We start from the raw sequence: 22,296 nt of genomic DNA, 5'->3' as shown, positions 1-22,296 counted from the left end.
TAAAGAAAATGAGAAGCAGGTGTGTTCTTGCCTCAGACCAGGATTGCCTGTTTGACTACAAGCATCTCTCAGAGCAGCAGTCAGCTAAGAATCAATATACACTTGTTTGTGTGAGGCTGAAATATGAATTCTTTCCAAAACGTATACTCCAAAATATGTCGTTTTCTATTCTAAATTTTGAAGATCTGAGTGTATTCTAGGTGGTTGATAAGGTCTTGAAATCCTGCATTTGCCCTTTCTGGCATTAGTTCTGTGTTTAATATACTGCAGTTGACTGCAGAAGAATAACTGGTTTGCTTTTCTGTGTGGGATATGCTGCCGTAGCAAATGAAAGTGGATGGAGTTAAAGCTCAGGAGAATTTCACAGAGGCCCACATTTGAAGAGACAGAATACTTGCAATGAGAAAATTTGCTTTTCTAGTAATATTCTCTATTCACTTTCCTGTCTTCGAAGAGCTGTGGATAGGAGTTGTTTCCTTTGCCGGTTGCTGCCTGGCTTTCTGTCTCCGCGCACTTTCAGTGGAGTTACAATCCTTTCTGAAAGTCATGAGTGAATTGTCTCGCAAGTCATCTGTGAGGTCTCCAAGTCATTTTGCTGATTCTCTGGAACAAGGGCATAAAGATGTGCATAAAGATGGGCCAAAAAGGTAGCAAACACAGACCTCAACAGACACCTTTGGTGATCAGTAAGTGGCAAACAAAACTATGAGAAAGAAAATCAAATTATTTTTAAATGGCATGTATTGGTTTTGGCAGTCTACTGAAGTGTGAACTTCCCCTTTAAACCATCAGTATGCTGCTTTGGGTTGTTTTAATGGTATTTTTAATGTAGCATTTTGTGTAAATTAGTAATTCAATGCTCAAAGCCAGGAACTGACAGGCTACTCTGAACCTCCTCTCAGTTTCAAAAGGCTGAAGACAGAAACTGGATATCTGTTATCTTCACAGGGGAAGCTTGCTTACCTTCCCTAAGTGAGAGCCAATTAATGCATACTCGTTGTGTAATTGTCAATTTTCAAGTGCTCTATGGAAGCTATTTTTTTTTTCTTCTCCACAATAAGCTGTTTTTCTCTACACAGTATGACAGTAATGAAAAACAGTCATGTTCCGTCCTGTTTTTTAAAACATTGATGATAAGTGGGCTTGAGCGTGTTAGTGTTGAACAATAGGGACCTGCACTTGTTAGAAGAATTCACTGACAGAGAGTCTGAAAGTCAAATGAAAAACAGAAGATACCAAAGGCCAGTAGGAGTTAAACCTCAGAGTTAATGACACTTTTGATAAAATAAGCCCCGTGAAGACAAATATGAAGCAGGCTATCATGACAGTTACCAACTCAGTATCATTCTTTAAAGTTCTCTTGTGTAGTTGTTATGAAATGGACCTAATCCATTGGCAGTGGACATACCATGTTCAATTCCCCGGTAGGAAAAAACAGTCTGAAACTGTGATAGAATTTGGGAGACAATGAATATTGTTTATTGATGGGCAGTTCTAAGGCAGTTGGTATCAACTGTCTATATAGCTGGTTCGGGGCAGTTTTATGATTTTCTTGTGGAGTGCACGACTTCATTTTCAGAAGGTTTATAACATATTGTATTGGATCTTTTTTTTTTTTTTCCCCCTGCTGGGCTCATTGTTTCTTATTCAGAGTACAAGGCTGTTATGATAAATGTTTTAACACTTCCAAACTTAATTTCATGTTTCCATTGCTTATTATCTTTTTATTATGTAATAGCTATTTCAAACCCTAAATTCTCAGCTCAGTTCCTCTCAGGTTTTTTTCCTATAGTTTTTGTATGAATGTAATTAGTACTTTCACATGGAAAGCCCTTTGGGATGTGGATGTGAGATTCATTAACAAAATTTATTAACTGTCTTCTGATTGATTTTTCAAGAATAGTTTTCATCTTTGAGGCTTACTGCTCTTGTCCAGTGTTTCATATTTCTGTCCTATGATGTACTGTGTGCATTTGCAGTTTTCAGGTACTGCTGTGTTTCCTTTGGTAATATATCACAGGTAAAGAACACCTAGAGAGATCTAGGTCATGCACTTAACAGTTCTAAAACACTTTTCAAATGTACACAAGAGTGGTTTCCATGTTGTCTAAGGACTTCAGGTGAGAAAATACTTTACACAATGTTAGTGGCAAACTCAATTTTGGATTTCTTTTTTTCTGGGTATACTTTTGTGAAACAGGGTAATCTCTATCATGGTGAGATTATATCTTTCGCTATAAAGATAATGTTTGAAGTGTGTGAATACCTTTCCTCGTAACTGCATGTGGGGTGTTACATACGTAGTTCACTAAATGATCCTATCTCTAGAATTCCCTCACATCCATTTTCATTCATCGTTCTTTCCCTTAACTACTTTCTAGGACTGTTTTATCTCATAATAAAATATCTTGAACATTTCTCAGCCCTCTTGCCTTTCCAACTGCCTGTATGCTCACATTGCTTTCTCTGTTGCTTCCTGTCAGTATTGCATGCATCTGCTGTCCTGTCATACCTAGAATGACAAAAATAACATTTTTCCTAATTTTTGTATAATCTTTAATTCTGTCTCATGCCTGAGCTCCCAAGTGGTGAGGTGGAACAGGATAAAAGGAACTGCTCTTGTACCTGCAAGGTCAAACAGGGTATTTTGACCACATTGCATCCTATTTTACATGAAGTTAATTTCACAGCAAAACTGTTCTTGTACCCCTTATGTCAAACAGTGTATTTCAACCATGCTTCATCCTATTTTATGTGAAGCAAATTTCACAGCAGCTCTGTGAATGCCTCTTCCAGAGCTGCTGAACTCGGTGTGGCCACATTCGTACAATACGAGGATGAAATATATTCAAGTAAGACGTCTGGGAAATTGCTACATAGTTAAGCTCAATTTCAAGTCTCACTTGACAAAAATAAACTGAGGATTCTTATTAATCTGTTCATTATGCTGCTAGTAATGCCTGCTGGACCAAGTCAGACAGATATAAAGGGTCGTTTTGTGTAATTATTGAGCTTAAAAGCCCTGAACAATAGAGGCATTGAAGTACATATTTTTTCTTGTGTTTATATGTCCACATTTTGAAAGACTCTAATAAAGCAAAAGAAGAAAGAGGCTCCAGCTTCACAGACTTGCCTTATTAATCACGAAGAATTAAGATTTCACAGAGAGAAACCAGAGTTGTATTCCATTACAGAGCGTTAGGAGCCTCTCAGAAGCGTGAAAACTGCATCTAACGTTTCATTTGCGAGCTTTTTTTTTAACTGAGTCTAGTTTGATTGAAGAAAGATCTAGCTTCTTTTAAGTCATGTTTTTTAACTGTGATTCAGGATCACAGAATGGTTTTCAAATTCTTAATTTGTCTTTTCTTTTTTTCCCCTTCTACCTTCTGTTCCTTGTGGTTGCTTTTCAGCCACAGATACACATGGATCTTTCAAACAAGCCTTGATTAGATCAGCAAGGATTTGCAAACTGCAGTGTCTTAGCGTGCCTTGGATTTTTTGTCGTACGCTATTTCCACATGCATTGCAGCTTTACGTTGCTCCATTTTGCCATGTGTCTGGCATGTTCTCAGCTCCTCTTCATGCACGTTACTGAGAGGAGAGAGAAGAAAACATCATAGTAACTCTGACATCAATTTGGATGTTAGCTCAGTTCCACCTCAGAGAAAATTAGCAATACCAAATACTACCTATCCTATCGGTACTTGTTTCTTTTAGGTATTGGATTTTCCTCCCATGCCATTGAAGATTTGAATGTCTCTTTGGAGGCCAGTAAAAATTGCCAAGCTGACGATATAAATAGATACATGTATTGTTACTTCATAGTATATAATCTAGAAAAAAAACTAACAACAAAAAAAAAAGTTTTCAAAACTCTGCTCAATGTAACAGAAATGCTGATTTTCTTACTAGGAGGATAACAATACTCTTCCCTTGCATCTCGTTAAGGAAAGTCTTTTTTTCAGTCAGCACAGGAATAAATTTGCAGTGTCTGGGTAAGAACTTAACAATGTGGATTAATGCTTTTGGATTAATGGAAGGATCCTATGGCAGTACATTGGATTGCCTTCACCGAATTGTAATATTCTCTCTTCTGAAAATGTCTGCGCAAGCACGCATATAACCACATGCATGCAGGCACCCACACACATGCACACTCCCAGCACCTCTATAAATAAGTGTTACTACAAAAAAGTTATCCAATTTATAGATGTCTTCTGTGAAACTGATCCATTTTCTGCCTGAGATAAGAAAGGAATGTCTAATACTTCAACTGTTGTTCTGCCTTTGTATTTGTTTACTTTGAAATTCACTGTTGTGTAAGTTCATCTAATAACCCAAGGAAGAGATGCCCAAATGTTCATTAACTAGATGGTAAGTTACTATTTTATCTGTAGCCCTTTCTTACAGGCAAAGCCATAGCAACTGTTGAAATCTTGTATGATCAGGAGGCCAAATAGATGTTAACACATCAAATCTAGAGATTTGCCATAATTAGATTGTTGATATTCAGGATCTAATTTCATTAAAACTCTCAAAAGTACAGATTTGCTTATGCTGGCCAAAACAAGTATGGTCTTCAGTCTTACAACTGTCCTGCATTGAGATACATCATAGAATCATTTTAGTTGGAAGAGACCCTCAAGATCAAGTCCAACCATAACCTAACTCTGGCACTAAACAATGTCCCTAAGAACTTCGCCTATACGTCTTTTAAACATGTCCAGGGATGGTGACTCAACCACTTCCCTGGGCAACCTGTTCCAGTGCAGTATTAAGCCACTGATTTATTTACAGTAATGTTTTCACGAGGGCAGATTATATAAATCACAAAATGGAATAATTATTTTATCTTTAGCTTCATCCTTTGGGGATTTCTGCAGTATGTGGTATATTTTTTTAGGATAATGCTCGGTCCGTTTGTTTCATATACTTGCAGGGGTGGTGCTTCCATTCTGCTCTTTGGTTTTCTATCACACTGAGTTCCCCCAATAAGAATTTTTTCTTGATACCAGTTCTGAACATCATATTACCCAGTTTCATTCCCTTATTTGTCTTGTATCCCTGTAAACCTATTTTTCTTTCTTAAAGGATTTCATACACTTCAACTACATATTATAGTCATTCTGCCTTTTTCCTCTTACCTTGATTGTTACTTACACAAGTTTTGCCTGACTGTATTTTGTGCTCTTTCATCACAAGTCAACTTTCCTCTGTTTTTAAAATTATATTTGTGAATTTTACCTAGGTCTTTTTGTATAAATTTTTAAGGTACGGAGTTATGAATTAAATACTAAAATTTAACTTAGCAGAAAGTATTGGGAGAGTAGCTACGTTTTTTCGGTTCTATAAATGGTAACAGACACAGAAGTTGTATTCGTTATTTTTGTCTCAGTTCGCTTTAGTCTTGTGTCTAAAATTACTGCAGTTATGGATGTGAGTTCAGGTTTTTTGCTACTCAAGTTTCAGTCTGAGGTCGCAAGGCTTTGTTTTCTGACCTTCAGGCTAATAGATAGTTCAGTTTGGCAGAAATAGAAAGGGTTACAGTTTTCCTCCCTTCCATTGACAAACCTCAGTTTGCTTGTATTGCTCTCATGAGGAGGCACATACTGATTTACTTTTTTTCACTCTTCTATTCTTTTTGGAGGCTGTGGTTCAATTTACTGTATTCCTTGGAGGTTTGACATGTCAATTAGATGTTATCAACAGTAATAGAAGGGCGGTTGCCGTAAACATGAAGTTTTTATGAGTGGGCCATGAAATCACACCCAAGGGGATGTAAGAGAGAAGTGCGATAAATACAGTGGTAGTCTACATGCTACACAGGAACTGTTTAGTAGGGAGCATAGCTCTTTCTCATATCTCTAAAAATATTGTTTATATAATTGCTGGTAATCAACTGTTCATTTGGTATGAAAAGTTATGTAATAAAAATAGCTTATAATCTGTTGTAGGATTATGGGGGGGACAAGTCTTCAAAGTTAAGAGCATCCCACTAGTTGTATTACTGGGTGTGCTAAAGTGTTGTGTGGCTTTTCATATCTTTGCTATCTATGTGAACATCAGGACCAATAACTATTGGTAATGAGTAAGCACAACAAAACCAATTCAACCTCTAGGATTGCGCAAATCTCTCTTCTGCATATGTGCTCTGGTGTACACAAAAGTAGGGAAGATGAACTCACAGGTCAAGTTACTCAAGTTCGCAGCCTTCGTCTGCCACCACTGCTGGCCCCCAAGGATGTATGCATAGATGCCATATGCAAAATTCTTGCTATGGCATAGAAATTTGGCCTGTGGCATTCTGCCAGACATTTGCCAGCAAATTGCTAATAATTTTGTTTTCTGTAAGATTTTTAAATACAAACTATATTTCTGGAAGTACAGAAAGACAACCTGTTGAAATTAAAAAAATGTGTGAGCAAGCTAAATTATTTGAGTACACAGCTTATGCAGTATAAAGATGCTACTGGTTGCCTATATTGGCATGTGAATATATTTGAAAATTGATTGCTACATTTATTTAGATAGATAATTACTGCAAGCAGTTTTACCATTGCTCGATTTTAATATATTTTAACATTTCCTTTATGTAATTTTTTTTCTAAAACAGCAAAAATGTCAGCACTGAAGCTGTCAAAGTAGGGGGTACTCTAAAGAGTCTTTTACATTAGAAGCTTTCTAGAGATGTCGGAAAGTCGGTACAGACTTCATTAAACCTATTTCATGACAGAATTTTTATTCTAATAGGTCTCCTTTGTCAAGCTCACATTTGGTTTCTACAATAAATCATATGCAATGAAATGTTTATAGCAGTTTAGTAAAGTGTTCTTATAGAGGAAAGATATTTTCTTTGGGTTGGTGACCAATCTTAGGGCAGAAATAACTACAAATTTTGTTCAGATGCTTTCAGAATTGTGTGTTCCTTATAGGAAGTATATTTAGAATAAACGCTTTTGAGGAGAGTTTTCCCAAAAGCTGGGAATACGGATCTTTACACGTCAAGACATAAAACCATTATGTAACAAATACTGTGACAGGTGATTTTTAGTTTTTATTATTCTCACATTTATTCTAGACTCTAGTTTTTCTCTTCACCATTTTCATTACCTCTGCCATTAGTACTTCAAATCCTTCTTGGTTTTTTTTCCTTGATACACTGGATAAATTATGTTTCCTATCTCCTCAATGGACTATAGCATAGATATAACCAAGATGCGTTATTAGGTGAGTTTTGCCCCTGAGAGCTGCGGAGAGAAGGCTGGTACTTGTAGCTTGCACCTTCCTTCCTTCCTTAGAAGGACCACATTTGATGGGCCACCTTTTGTGAGAGTGCCGTCCTGGAAACAGCAGAATAGACGGACGCTCCGTTTTAGGTCACAGTTTTTAGTTGAGGTTGACCAAGGATAGAACTGTACTTAATTTGTCTTTAATTTAAAAATCAAAATGTGGATGAGCTTTGATTTCTCGCAATATTTTGTTTCTCGTGCTTTCTCTCCCCCTCAGTGGCTCGGGAGGTTGGATGGAGAGGGGGTGGCTGAGCCAGCTGCCCAGTCTGACTTCTGTGCTTTATGGGCCTGACACTCTGAATTAGTATGTTAAATTACAGCTTTAACAGGAGAGGGAGCATTTATTCACTGTATTGTTTAGTACTGTTATGCTGGAAACCATGTTTTTTATAGGCAATTTATTAGATAGCTGTAGACCTTTTTGGTATTTTATAAAGAAAAATGACTGTATAACAATAACTTATAGCATTTTTAGTGCACACTTCTATGTTTATTTTGTAGGTACTCCATAGCAGAGGTTAGTATGTCATTCGCTAATAAAGCGAGGGGTGTAACACGTATGCAGGACATAACTATATTACTTCTTGAGTCTTATTTGACTTGCTTATGTGTGCGTGCTATTTTTTGACAGTATCACATGCTAGATAACTTGCTGTCTTGTTTACATCAGTACAATCATCAGACTGACGTATGGAAAGACAGCACAACTCTCCTTTTCCTGTCATCTCTTTTACAAATATCTCCTCACTATTCCATCATAATGAATGCTGTGTCTCATTAAAAAAATATGTAGTCACAATTGAGAAAGTCCACATCCAAATAAGCCAAGAAGTTTTGTGCCACTTAATATAGAAGGGGGCATATGTGGACAAGCATTAGAAAGCGAAGTAGAGGTCACATGCTGGTAATTGACATTTTTCAGGGTGTGTTCATTTCCACATTTTTTCCCAACTTGGCTTTGCTTTTCTTCTTGGAGTGAGGAGCAAAACATGGAGGTTGTACGTCACCTTGGAAAGTGAGGAGACACAACATGCACACACAAAATGTACACGCTTAGCCTAAAGCAAGCCGTGATACAAATACAATATGGTTATTACAGCTCGATGAACGTTACTTACATGTAACAGTTTTCTCTTTTGTCCTACGTTTTTGGCCTGAACGTGGTTTTAGCTGTAATCAGTGCTGCTCTGGTGATCCCACAGTGTGGTAGCTGTCTGTAGTGCCAGTGGCTCATTAGAAAATCTCAACAAAAGACAAGCTTCCACTTCTTTTGTAATTTCTTCTTTCTAGAAGAGAAGGAAATAACGGGGAAGGGTCATTATTTATATTCTATTAAATGTAATAAATCTTCAGAAAGATAGCAGCTTTTCATAGAAATAACTAAGCCAGGATTCCAAATGCTGAGAAAAGCCATTAAATTATTTAAGAAGTGAATTTCTGTTTTGGAGCTATAGATAGCTTAAGCAATAGCAAGCAAGCTAGCGTTATAATTTACCTGGTCATCAGTATTTCCTGCATTCTTCTTGCAATAGCCTAATAAAGAAAAAGATGGGAAGAAACAGGGAAGTGGAGGAGTTTCTAATTATTTTCTTCTTCCTCTGAATAGAACATGGTGAAGAGATTGTGGGATGCACAAAAGCCATTGAGTTGTCAGTGACAGCTGTTGCTATCAGAGAGATGAAAGCAGTTGGCCCAAGAGTCTGTTTATACATTTGAGCAGCGAAAGTGATTTTTATTGCAAGGAGCTCCAAGTGAGACAGGCAGAGTCAGAGAATAAGAGAGCAAAAGATAATTATCTAAATTATGTTCAGGCTATTATAGAAGACGAATATAGTTAAAATGTAATTAAATATGACAGGCTCACAGGATGCAAGCATGGCTTTGGAATGCTAATCATCAATTACTGCATCTCCTTAGGGGTGCCAGGCAGAACAAGAGAGTTAGAAGTTGGGTGACTGAGGTGAGATGTAAAGTGTTAAATAAAACAGCGTAGGACTGTAACAAGGCTAATTTCTTTTGGAAAATGGAGCTGTGGTATCAGGGGACCTTTGCTAGCCATACAACTTGTAGTGCTGCATTTCAGCTTGAGGACCCTGGTATAAATCTGAGTAGACTGCTAGTCTTGAGTCTTCTCTTAGAGATGTAAACCTCAGCTTGAGGTAGTGATTATTAATATGTCTGTTGTGAAAGTAGGGACTGGGACTGCTGCACATCGAGCAGCAAATCTGAAATGAATCAGCCAGCAAGACAAGTGTGAAAGCAGAAAAAAGAACAACACTTCCTGAATATTTGGAAAAGCTAAAGCCTGAAAAATCACTTTGTTACAGGGTCACTAATGAGGAGTAGAGAGATACAGAAAGGCCAAAGACAGCGATGTCAGTTTATGGGAGGAGTAAGTTCTGATAGTTTCTTCCTGACCAGGTCCTAAGTGAAGAAGGTGGAAGCATTGCCACCAGCTTGAAAGATTTATATGCCTGACATGGGGAGTAAAGGTGAAGAAGTGACATTTATTACGCAGAAGTATCTAATCTCAGACCAAAAATGAGGTGCTTTTGATATGTTTTAATGCTCCTATTCCTGGAATACAGTGACTTCTGTATGAATCAATACCAGAGCTATGGAAGAAATTTTTGTAAAGACCATTAAAAGCTATTTTGAAGTTAGAAGCACTAGCTCTTGTAAGGAAATTATAAAATGAGCACATGGCACAAGTACACAAATAGCGTGACTACAAAATAATTTGAAAAGTAGAATTTCTACAGAGAAACTTAAATGAAGACATAACCAGGTGGTTATGAAGACACATATATGAAGACATAACCAGGTGGATAGATGATGGTAAAACAGTGCATGTGGTCTATCTTGATTTCAGTAAAGCATTTGACAGTCTCCCACAGCATCCTCACAGCTAAACTGAGGAAGTGTGGTCTGGACAATCGGCTAGCGAGGTGGACTGCAAACTGGCTGAAGGAAAGAAGCCAGAGAGTCGTGGTCAATGGGGCAGAGTCTGGTTGGAGGCCTGTATCTAGTGGAGTCCCTCAAGGGTCAGTACTGGGACCAGTACTATTCAATATATTCATCAGCAACTTGGATGAGGGAATTGAGTGTACTATCAGCAAGTTTGCTGATGACACCAAGCTGGGAGGAGTGGCTGACACACCAGAAGGCTGTGCTGCCATCCAGCGAGATGTAAACGGGCTGGAGAGTTGGGAAGGGAAAAATTTAATGAAATATAACAAGGGCAAGTGTAGAGTCTTGCATCTGGGCAGGAACAACCCCAGGTTGCAGTTTAAGTTGGGGAACAACCTGTTAGAGAGCAGTGTAGGGGAAAGGGACCTGGGGATCCTGGTGGACAGCAGGATGACCATGAGCCAGCACTGTGCCCTTGTGGCCAAGAAGGCCAATGGCATCCTGGGGCGTATTAGAAGAGGGGTGGTTAGTAGGTCGAGAGAGGTTCTCCTTCCCCTCTACTCTGCCCTGGTGAGACCTCATCTGGAATATTGTGTCCAGTTCTGGGCCCCTCAGTTCAAGAAGGACAGGGAACTGCTGGAGAGAGTCCAGCGCAGGGCCACAAAGATGATGAAGGCAGTGGAGCATCTCCGTTATGAGGAAAGGCTGAGGGAGCTGGGTCTCTTTAGCTTGGAGGAGAGGAGACTGAGGGGTGACCTCGTTAATATTTATAAATATGTAAAGGGTGAGTGTCACAAGGATGGAGCCAGGCTCTTCTTGGTGACAACCAATGATAGGACAAGGGGTAATGGGTTCAAACTGGAACACAGGAGGTTCCACTTAAATTTGAGAAGAAACTTCTTCTCAGTGAGGGTGACAGAACACTGAAACAGGCTACCCAGGTGGGTTGTGGAGTGTCCTTCTCTGGAGACATTCGAAACCCACCTGGACGCCTTCCTGTGTAACCTCATCTGGGTGTTCCTGCTCTGGCAGGGGGATTGGACTAGATGATCTTTTGAGGTCCCTTCCAATCGCTAGAACTAGTAGTAGAAGAAGATGATTAAAAAGAAACACAAGGCTTACTTATTATGTCTTTAATCGAGGAACACCACTGAACAATTGTTATGGCTTGATACATAAATAAAAGTCTTACTGAATTTGATATATCAGCAAAAAATGCAAAAAGAGGGCAGAAATGCCTTGATAATGTTCTCTCAGTAGTCTCTCTTCCTGTATATGGGTGTAGTTAAACTGCATATATTACCTCTTTTCTGCATAATTATTTCTGTACTGGAAAGGTATTGCTTTGTGTATGTTGATGTTCTCAAATGAATTGTTACAGTCAAAATCAGTGCCATTTTCTAATGAAGAAGGTTTGCCTTTCATATTTCAAATGACTTTTCCCAAATCCAGTTGGGTTGTTTTCCACTCTCCCTTTTTCTTTTTTTGCTAAGGAAATAAACTGAGACACCTAATTTTCTCATTATCCTATCAAGTACTAATTCTCTAGTGGCAATATGCTTGAATTTTAATAACTTGAATTTTAATAACATTTCTACAAATTGTCTGTCATTTTTACTTTCTTTTTCCAATGGGAAAGGAAGAAAATGGACACATAACAGAACTAAATATTCTAACGACCCAATTTATTGAAAACTCTTTTTCCCTTCAGGTCTCACATCCTCTTTTTACTATTTTCTATCAGGTTTTAATATTATTAAAAGGGTAATTATAATTCAATCCTAATAACAGCATTGTAGCAGAAAGTAAGGACTTGTAATGCAGTGGAAAGTGGAAGAGCTTAGGAGCTTCCTGGAGGATCTGATCTAGGCATGGGTTGTAAAAAGGATCTTCAGAGGCCTTTTTCTCAGCCTCTCTTAATATCTCGTCACACTCTTCAGCTGTATTCCTGAAAAATGCATCAGCTTCATATGACAGACAGCGGCATTTACTGCCATCTTTGGAAAATCTGCATATATACGCTCCTGCAGTGTGCATATGACCAGTGCTTGGAAGTACTATAAACACAGACCCATTTATATTCTATTCTATCATCCCTAATTAACCTATTTTCTTGGCACAGGATGCAAACTCTACCTTAGAGGTTAGGAAGGCATAGGCTATTCTTAACAGCTTCTTTAGGATTTTAAACTCTTTTATTTAGAATATCATAGCTTTAGAATACTTTCCAAATCACTAAATGGGGAAATCTGATTTTTACATCATTACTCTTCCTTGCATAAAAGTGCATGTGTGTAAATGTAAGAGCATCTGCACAATGCAAACTGTGGCAATGCTTTGTTATGAGTAGTAGTGTGGCAGTTGTCTAATCACCCCAGCCACTCATCTTTGGGACTCTGTATTTCAAGATAACAATCTACGTTTGGCCATGAAGATTAACTGACTGGCTGTACTGGAGTAATATGAGAAGGAAACTCAAGAAGAATTGTTCTCCAATGTAGGGAAAAAATGTTTAGATCACAGCAATCTTTCAGATCTCGAGACAGTCAACAAAATAGTCTGTTTTCATTTTCTATTTTATTTAGAGATTGAAGAAACAGCCTGAGCTTTAAAATAAGGAGGACATAGCCACATAAGGGATATAAATAAACTGTGTCATTAGATACATAACTGCTGTGCCTCTGAGACCTGACACAGACCTCACCTTTCTATTATGACGAGTAACTAATTATATCCATTACTTCATGCAGTAATGCCAGTAAACTACTTGAAATTAGGTCTTGATTGGGCTCATAATCTTCTTTAAGCAAATATAACCTGACAGCAGTGATAAAAGTAATAGTCAACTAAATTAAACCCAGAAATGCTATGATTGTGGCAAAGAGGTTTCCCTACTACAGGGAAATTCAAATGCCTGACAAATAGTCAGCAGCCAGGCTGTTCATACTGCCGGGCCTTGGGGTGGTCTACATGTGGCCACTGTCGTTTTATTCCAGCTTTGCTTTGGTTCCTCGTTTCTTATATGAACTCTACTAAAAGTATTCTGAACACACTCAGGAAAACTATCCAATGATTTTCTTCTGTAGTGAGTTAGTCAAGTTATACTTAACTATATTTTATTGCTGAAGCCTTCTGTAATAGCCTAGCTTTGCTAAAAAGTTAAATTCTCTATCTAGCTTTCATGTTTTATGAATAAAAAAATAATTTCAATTCTAATGTGTTTAAGTACTAATCTAGTGTAGTGGGAGACTGGCATCAAACTGAAACCTCTAGTTCCTATTATTCTTTTTTGTTTTGTCTGTTTTATTGTCATTGTGTCTGTAAGCACAAAGGTACGGTAGGAATTGGGGTCCTTTACCTGCTGCTCATTATGCTACTTGGGGTGTTGTGCCTCACCCAGATAGAAGAGTATGAATAAGAGAGGAAGATTATAGTGGTCCTGATCTATCTCTGCTGTCTCGGTCTAGCCCAAAAAGTTATACTCCAGCTCTGGGGGGGTAGTCTGTGCTCCCCACTGCCTCTGTGTCAGGATGGGGAAATCCTCACAACCTGAACTGCAAAGAATGCTCAATGTCACTGTCATTTACTCGAAGGACCTTGGTGCACACAAGGGAAGTTTGACTCCCCTGCCTCCACTGCTTCACTTAAAGTGGGAGGAGTTCATTTTGGGTTTTTGGGGGTGGGTGGTGTGGTTTTGTTTTGTTTGGGGTTTGTCGTTGTTGGTTGGTTGCATGTTTGTTCTTTTTTTTTTTTTCCTAGAGCTGTAATTTTCTTTAACCAAGCTCTGATATTCCTCATGAGTAGTTAACAGATGGATGCATTTACTTTTATTTATCTGATCTTTTGTTTGTCTAATACAGTTTGTTTGTCTAATACAGTTTGTCTAATGCAGATTTTAGACTTTGATTTTTTTTCTATTACCATTTTCTTAACTTTCAGCAATAGTATGAGTATTATTCCTGCATACAAATTACAGTAGTATAAGGTATGTATGGAAACACATAAGCAGAATCAAGGCACTTAAAAATAAAAGTGAACAAGGAGTGCTGGAAATTCAGGTGATGTAAAGTGTTTCTCCACTTGCCCTTGAATGGATTCTCTGTGTATTCTACTGCAAGCTGTTGTTACTGTTTAATATTTCTATTTCTTTTTGGACTTTTTCGTAGATCGTGGCAAACAATCACTTTTGATAAACAGCCTGCATCTTTCATCAGAATAGTTGGAACTCACAACACAGCTAATGAGGTAAGGAACTTTTAAGAAAACATATATTTTTCATGATTATGCAATAGTACAGTTTTTCATATCTTACAATGAAATTGATAGTGCTTTCTAAAATGTAATTCATTTTTTTTTGCTCTGGCAACCCATTGAAATAAGAATGAATGCTTTTCTTATTTGAATATTTGTGAACTGTGTTATCGTCTTCACAGCCTCTAGAGTTGAAGGCCTATTACCACTGGGGGGGATATTTTGGGGTTTTTACAAAGTACAGTAAACTATTTCTGGTTTTGACCTTTGCACAATGTTATCAAACATTCCTATTGGGTTTGGGTTTAAATTTTTCCTTATTTTGATGAAGGATGAAAATACCATTTTAGTGCACAAGAAAAAGGTGTATAGTCTCTGATTACTTGATTTTATCAGCTTTGTTTTAGCTTTTTAATGAATAAAACATAAGAAAAATGTCATTCCTCATAAGAAAATCTAATTTGCATAAGATTATGTTATAATTTATTTTCATACCTGGTAAATCAGTTTACCAATAGTGGCCAAACCAACAGGTTTTTTTCAATTCGTTTTATACAGAAAAAATACATTTTGCCCTAACCAACCAAATGCAATATCATCTCCTTTGTTTACTTGTGCATCTGTCTTTTGTAATTGTGAAGTGCAGATTTTACAGCTGACTTTAGTGAAACCATTTACCCACACAATTAGTTCATCGCAAAATATTGTACTTTCATGCGAACTTCAGTTAGCGCTATTGTAGTAGAGTTTGTCAACCCTAACGGCATTAGGAGTCGGGATTTCTGATCATATTTAGCATATGGAGTTGCTGGTTGTTAAGCACTGAAAGAATTGTCAAATAGCATTGTTTATGTCCAATTTTAGAGCAATTATTGCAAACATATGCACCGCCAGATGTCAACATTAGTTCTCAGCAGACAGTTGGAAAGAAGCTGACCAATCAACTGAACTGGGAATATAATGTTTTTTCCTAAGCACTGTCTCTTGCAGTGTACAGTTCAGCCCCAATCAGTGAGTTCTTAGAAATACAGAGTCAGAAGCTGCCTCCAGCGTTGTTGTACTGGCAGGAAGACCTTTGCCATTACCGATCCATACAGACAGTCTTGTTTCCTCTCATGCCAGTCTCTGTAAGTTCTCTTTATTAAAAAAAGAATGAGGTGCATTGCATAAACTTAGCAAATCAGCCTACAAGAAACATTGCCTTCAACTTTTAATTCTTAAAGTTAGCTTTAAGCCATGAAGAGTAAGGAGCTTTTAAACATCATTCTAATTTCAAATTGGTTACTATTTCCAAGGGATCTAATACCCTGTGTAATTATTTATATGGAGCACTGCATAACTATAGTTAAGATCAGCATATACAAATGGAGGTTACAGCTATTCATGTAGGGGTTCAATGGAACTATAAACACATGCTGCTGTTCTAGGTCTTTGCCTCTTTTGTCTTTAAAATCTGTACCCAATGCTGTTTTTTTTTTAAATTATTTCTCCTTTAGCTTGTAGAGGAGGAACATTATCAGCATGCTCATATTACTAAATTACATTGGCTTGATATATAATATTAAACAGATGGTCTGTAACATTTTTGTAATAAATTTTCATTTTCCAGAGAAGGCAGCAAGGTATTTGTCACACTTTCAATTTAAATACTAACAGTGTAGCCAGAGTCTTGGTTTGGTATGAAGTCTCAGTAGTCTCTTCAATAAGAACACAAGCAGTTTTCAGAATTCTTTGCCCATAGCTGGTTGTATTTTATGTCAAACCATTCTCATTTTAAACAAAAGATGCTAACAGCAGGATATTCTCATCAAGGAGTTTTACTGTAACAGGTGTAAAAATACTTCCTGCTTATTCTGCCAACACATACTTTGAAGCACAATCTATACTTTTCAAAGGGAAGAGCTGATTTTTGGAATTGCAAAAAATCCCCTAAAATTTCTTTATTTTGTGAATGATTTCATCTTATAAATGCATCTTTTCCTTTGCCATGTTTTCCAAGTTTTGAAAGACATGATGTTCACAGATTTTTTTGACTTGACATTTGAATATTTTTTGGTATGTTAGAACATGATAGGAAGGTAACTTTTTGTTTTCTTGAGCTTCCAGACATCCTACTTTTATAAAGACATGGATTATTTTTACTTAGTCCTTGTCATCATGTATTTGTCAGACAGGTCACCCAATACTTTTACTGTGTAAGTTTTATGTTTTTATTCCTCTTCAGTATTAGTGACCTGGAAAGGACACCTAGTTGCTAATGTGAGAGCTTTATCTTACAAATTACTGCACCGGTGTGTATGTACTTGGCCTTCCTGCTTTGTATTTTGGACCTTTCTTAAAATATCGGTGAGACGTATAACATGCCATTGATAGAGAACGCTACTGAACTGTCGTCTCTGCCTTTTTAGAGAAACACATGCAAGGTTATTTGTTTTAGTAATACTGTTCTGAAATGCATAACTCCACGACTGGATGAAGCAGGTGAGCTCAGTTGCACTTCTCTGTCATCTGCTGCTTTCACAAGCTGGATTCTCTGTATGTTGAAGTGGCAGAGTAACTGAATATAACGTCGTAAATTCACAAGCTTGTTAATGTGCCAGATGCTGAGTTGAGCATTAAGAATTTAGTATGAAAAATCAGTAACAATGAAAGTAACAATTTAAGAATTGGATACTTCGGACTTTGGGACTAGTGTTAGCTAAATTTCAGTGGTATCCATACTAGCTTTAAAAAAGCATCCATCACTCTGTGACGTTTTAAATGAGAGAAACACTATTGGTGTGGGATACAGTAGAAATATGGAATCTTCTGACTTGGAGGCCTCCATCCCACTCAGTAGACTGTGCTGCCTTTCAAAGAAAGCAGCGTATTACAGAGATGTGCTGATGAGATAATGTTCTTTCCTACAAATCCTGATGCTCATAAGTGTGGCTGGGAAAATGACAATAGCTGTTACTTTAAAAACATGGGAGCTGGACGAGTATAAAAGGGGCTTCTTGGGAAGTGTAGCTGAATGTAAAAATTGGCTTCTCAAGCACTGTAACAGATGGAGAGAATTCATGCCACTGTAGAAATTAGTTCAACTTTAGAAAAAAAATCTCACCAGAAGAAATGCAGAGAAAAACTATTTTGTGCACATGTGTACGTGTGTGGGTACGGGTGTAGATTTGTTATGTGTTCATACGTATGTATCCGAAGACATAGTGATACATCTTTGTATGAGTGTGTGTATATATAGATATATAAACATGCATCACTATGTATTTGTATAAAAAACTGCAAGAATTCTTCTACTGAGAGGCATAGGAAAATATAATGGAGATTAAAAAAAACAGTGACTGTGAATATTTTTTTATTCATTTCATGTATGCTGTCAGAATTTGAATTAACTAGCTACCTCCTCAGAAAAGACCCAGGGGCTCTTACAGACATGTCATTGCAGACATCTGCTCAATGTGTACTTGAGCAGGGATGGTCAAAAAATAATAACAGGATTTTTGGTTGTATTGAAGAAAGGATCGAAAATACAATATTGTGTAGTCTTGTGTGAATACATCGTATACCGATGTCTTGTTTATGGTATTTGATTTTGCCCACATGAACTTGACAGGGTCTGGGAAAGGGCAGTTAAGATTATAAGAGATTACCTTTGTTTATGAAAAGAGCTTTAAAGACGTGATCTACTTGCAGGAAGAAGGATGGAAGATGTCATAAAAGCATACAAAATTAAGTTAAAACAATAATTTTAAAATTCAGTTTTTAATATTAATCAAGCTTTAGATATAAAGCTACAATGTATGAGAAAATAGCAAAATTTAAATCCGTTTACAATTTATTTGTTTAGTATGTGGCAAAGCTGTGCAGTTTGTAGCACTGAGAAATAATGTGGGAAGAAGTTTTGTAACAATTTTAAAGGATTCCTTGCCCTTCTCCTCCCAGGCACTGCAAGAACAAGTAGAAGCGTAGGTAAAATAGAAAATAAATTCGAAAAAATGCTTAAACAGATGGTTCTCTAAGATACAGTCACCTGTACAGTGGTTCCAGATGTTGTTTGAAACATCCAAAAATGATCACTGTTTGAAATTGAATATTTCATCTGATGAAGTAGCAGCCTCCTTGGCCACTATAAATGCCTTTCTACACACTCCAGGATATGTCTGTAGAGCTACCATTGGTATTACAGCAGAGGGCAATCTTGAAATAGAATCATATTGGTAATGATTTAAATTTCATTTCTAGTGTGTATGAACATTCAGCCTGTTAAGGAAGTAATTAGAGCATAAGATACATTTAAGACAATTAATGTAATTGCTGTTGTCATCCGATAGCATGTAGTAGATGTTTATGCTACTTGGCGTGGAAAAATATCATTTACAAATACCTCTATCTGCTTTGGAACCATCTTTCTGAGTTTTAGTGCCATATGTAAAGGTTGGTATAATTCGAAGGCCTTCTCTTGTATCACTGTATAACGTTTATGGCTCATGGATAGATGTTTCTGACCTCATGGTGAAACATTCTAATTTGATGAAGTGCTTTGGCACTGATCTGGCATGCATACTTCCATATAGACTTCATCTTACTTTGATCATGCTTTTGCCAGCATTTAATTGTTTTGCTTTATCTTCTTTTTTTGTTTTCTCCAGGTGTTTCACTGTGTGCATTTTGAGTGCCCAGCACAAAACAGTACCCACAAGGATGAGAGTAGCAAGGAGGTGGCAACAACAGAGGTGGGGACAGGTGGCCAACAGCTTATTTCTCGCCCTGTTCAAGCTGCAAGCACTAATTCCCTGCATTCCCCTCCTGCATCCACCTCACGTTCACACGCTCACCAGCCGTAAAGGAGATGGAAAGGGAGCTTTTGCAGCCCACTGACGTTACATGAAATTATTCAGAACCTTCTTGTGCTGGCACCTTTTCTTTCTTTTTCTCTGTGAACAAAGGGGACCATGTCTGAAAGCTGGAAATGCTGAAATGGAAAAGGCTTTTCCCAAGGACATGAAGAGACTGCTTCACTTGCCTCCATTTGTTCAAATCAGGCGAGTCTCCGAGGGGGGAGAAAATAGATCTTCAATCTTCATCAAGTACCCCATTAACACTCTACCTCTCTAATCTAGCCAAGGCAAGGAGAACAGAAGAAAATAAAAGGCAGAGGTACAGTGGAAATCTAAAATTACTCAAGTGGAATGGAAGGCATATGAAATAAGTGTTCGTTCCTTGAAGGCTTCCATTGGCAAAGAAAATGTTTATGGAACACATCAGTTCAGAATATGTTATTTTTAGAAGTTATTCTTCCTTCATATTCCTTTGTAACTAGTAATCTGTTTTCTAAATTGTTTTGACTCTGTATTCCACTTTGTCTATTATTTTTGGCTGTAGCAAATGCTGTGCAGTAGATCAAGGAAGTATCAAACATGTTTACCTGCTGAGATGCAAATTCTGTCATTCATCAGTGGGATGACAAGAAAAGCCTTCATGATATCAAGAAACTAATTAATGGATGTTGTATTAATCTTGACCTTAGTTGACTTTTCAAAGTACAAAATTGCCATTTCTTACACTCGAAAAGGAATTTCCTAAATCAAGCATCCATCTTGAAGAAAAACACATTTTTCAATCCCAAAGATGATTACTTAAATTTCACCTGCATCTCTAAGAAAACTTGCAACACATCATCAAAAATGTTTGGTTTAGAAAAGTGGAACTGCATCTGGTCACTGACAAGCAGTTGTTCAGAATACAAAAAGAAGAATTTGCAGATATTTATTTTTTCCCAAGAAAAAAATGTTTTACAGTCTGGAACTAAAAATTCAGAGGCTGTGTGTGCGTAGAATTTTCTCATAATCTTCATAAAACAGGGTGCTTTTACACTGTATTGTAAAAGATCTGGCTCTTACTTTACAATCACAGAATTGGTTATCCATCTATGTCTGTCTGGATTACATTGCCTGCTCCTTTGCCTGTTCTAAGTGTTTTCACACTGATGGTGATGCAGTCTCTTACCCTCCAGATCCATGTGACTTTTGGGAAGAGCTCCCTGTTGGTCTTTCAGTATGGAACAAAGTGATTTTGTATTAAGAAAAATGCTGATGAAACTGCCAAAATCAATTAGCAGCATTGTTACTCCTCACAAACTATATTATATTGGAAATGTCAGCTATCCAGTTTTATGAACTTGGGATTTCCTGTGGTGACAAATAGCCTTGTCAGAAGAAAACAAAGCTAGTGTAGGATAAATATGGTTTTCCTTTGTGTAACTATAGTGATAAAATGAGTTATGTCAACATAGCAAATAGTATGTTAATTTATTATACTACTTAATTTGAAAGAATTTCCCTGTTGGATACTGGTTGTGTGAAAACCGAGAAGAAATATAACAAGTGGTAGCAAACGCATCAGTAGAAACTTGGAAGGAGGAAAGCTGCTTCTTTTTTCTTGTTTCAAATAAAATTGATGAGGCTTTATCAATAACGATATAGTATTTCTCGTTGGCAAATTGCAGTTGAGTTCTGACATTTGCATCCAGCCCGCTCCGTTCCCACTGCTCCCTTCTGACGTGGGAGCCCTTGGGTGTCCATTGCGTTACACACAGCTGGTGACACCTGCCACAGCTGCCTCCGACCGTCTGGAGGTCGGCAGCAGGAGGCTGCTTGTGCCGACCAGGACCTGGGCATAGAAGAATTGAGACCAGCGACTGGGGACACAAAGATCTTGTTTAGGTATAGATCTAAAAATTTACTTTTTTTTTTCCCCCTTTGAAAACTAGAAACCTTTTCTGTCCTGGTCGTAATCCATGCTGGAGCTACTGAGATGCACAGAGCATGGCTTGTCTTTGGTAGATAAGTCCTTCTGTGCCAGTAGTGATATTTCTTTGCAGTTTGATCAAACAAGTTTGCTTTTCTCAAGCTGTGGATAAGCAAAGGGCATAACTTCCCAGCTGTTAGTCTTTAGTAGTCACCATTGTAGAGAATGTTTTAAAAAAGTTTGTGCCTGCTGTTCCGAGTTTAGGCTGTCAGAGAAATAACAGGATTTGCAGTTTGTAAACTTTGATGTGTACAATTAATTTTTATGATAGAAATAAGTCTTATGGACTATAACCTACTGCAAATTTTTTTGATCTTGTCCTATGACTCACTGTTGAACAGAAATGTCTATTGATTTCCCACAACATTTGCTCTCTGCCAAGAATCTGAATGAACAGATCTGAGAGATTCTCACTCCCACAACTTTGGCTTGTCCCTTCATACAGGTAAATAGAAGTTTTTAGTATTAGACTGATTCTCAGTCAGACCTGGCCTTTCTCACAGGCTTTGTTTTCTTCTGTTAGTTACTCTTGGCACCTGTCACTGAGGTGAGTCCAATGTGATCACAGAGCTCCCAGGCGTTTAACACAAGCCCTGCCACAATGTCACATTTTCTAGTGGGAATCCTTTACCTTTTTATTCAACGAAATAATGGTGAAATGTTTAAGAGACCTGAACTCTGCTTGGTCTTCTAACACTACCCACCAGCAAGCACCCCTATTATGTGTATCGCCTTGTACAGGTCTCTGTCTTAAACATTGTGTCAGCAACATATTACTAGTGACAAAGGAAGATACCACATAGAGAACTGATATGTGGTTTGGTGTGAATATTTTCATTCTTTCTAATTATTGTCTGTATTTATTGACACCCAATTTCAGGTGTAGTTTTTGTATATTATTCTGATTTTTTCATTCTTTTTTTTTCACCTTTCGTTGGAAATAAGTTGTGCTGTTACAGCCTTACATCAGGGCATTTATAATATTATGGTTTAACAGTGATGAAATACTGTAATTATTTAGGACTTTTATTTGCAACAGAGG

General features: G+C 37.5%; 1 protein-coding gene across 3 annotated transcripts in view; it reads left to right on the top strand.

The window, feature by feature from the left end:
- The window catches only part of BTBD9 (BTB domain containing 9), a 119,607-nt gene extending 97,571 nt beyond the window's left edge, over nt 1-22,036 (top strand). For all 3 annotated transcript variants that reach the window (XM_065632816.1, XM_065632817.1, XM_065632818.1), the window contains 2 exons: nt 14,366-14,444; nt 19,097-22,036. In XM_065632816.1, coding sequence (XP_065488888.1) covers nt 14,366-14,444; nt 19,097-19,291 — 274 coding nt within the window. In that variant the 3' untranslated portion in view covers nt 19,292-22,036. The remainder of the gene's footprint in view (nt 1-14,365; nt 14,445-19,096) is intronic.
- Nucleotides 22,037-22,296: the final 260 nt, after the last annotated feature.

Source organism: Caloenas nicobarica, chromosome 3, assembly GCF_036013445.1.
Source record: "Caloenas nicobarica isolate bCalNic1 chromosome 3, bCalNic1.hap1, whole genome shotgun sequence".
NCBI lineage: Eukaryota > Metazoa > Chordata > Aves > Columbiformes > Columbidae > Caloenas > Caloenas nicobarica.
The sequence above is the reverse complement of the archived record's forward strand: the minus strand, read 5'-3'. Positions and strand labels throughout refer to the sequence as shown.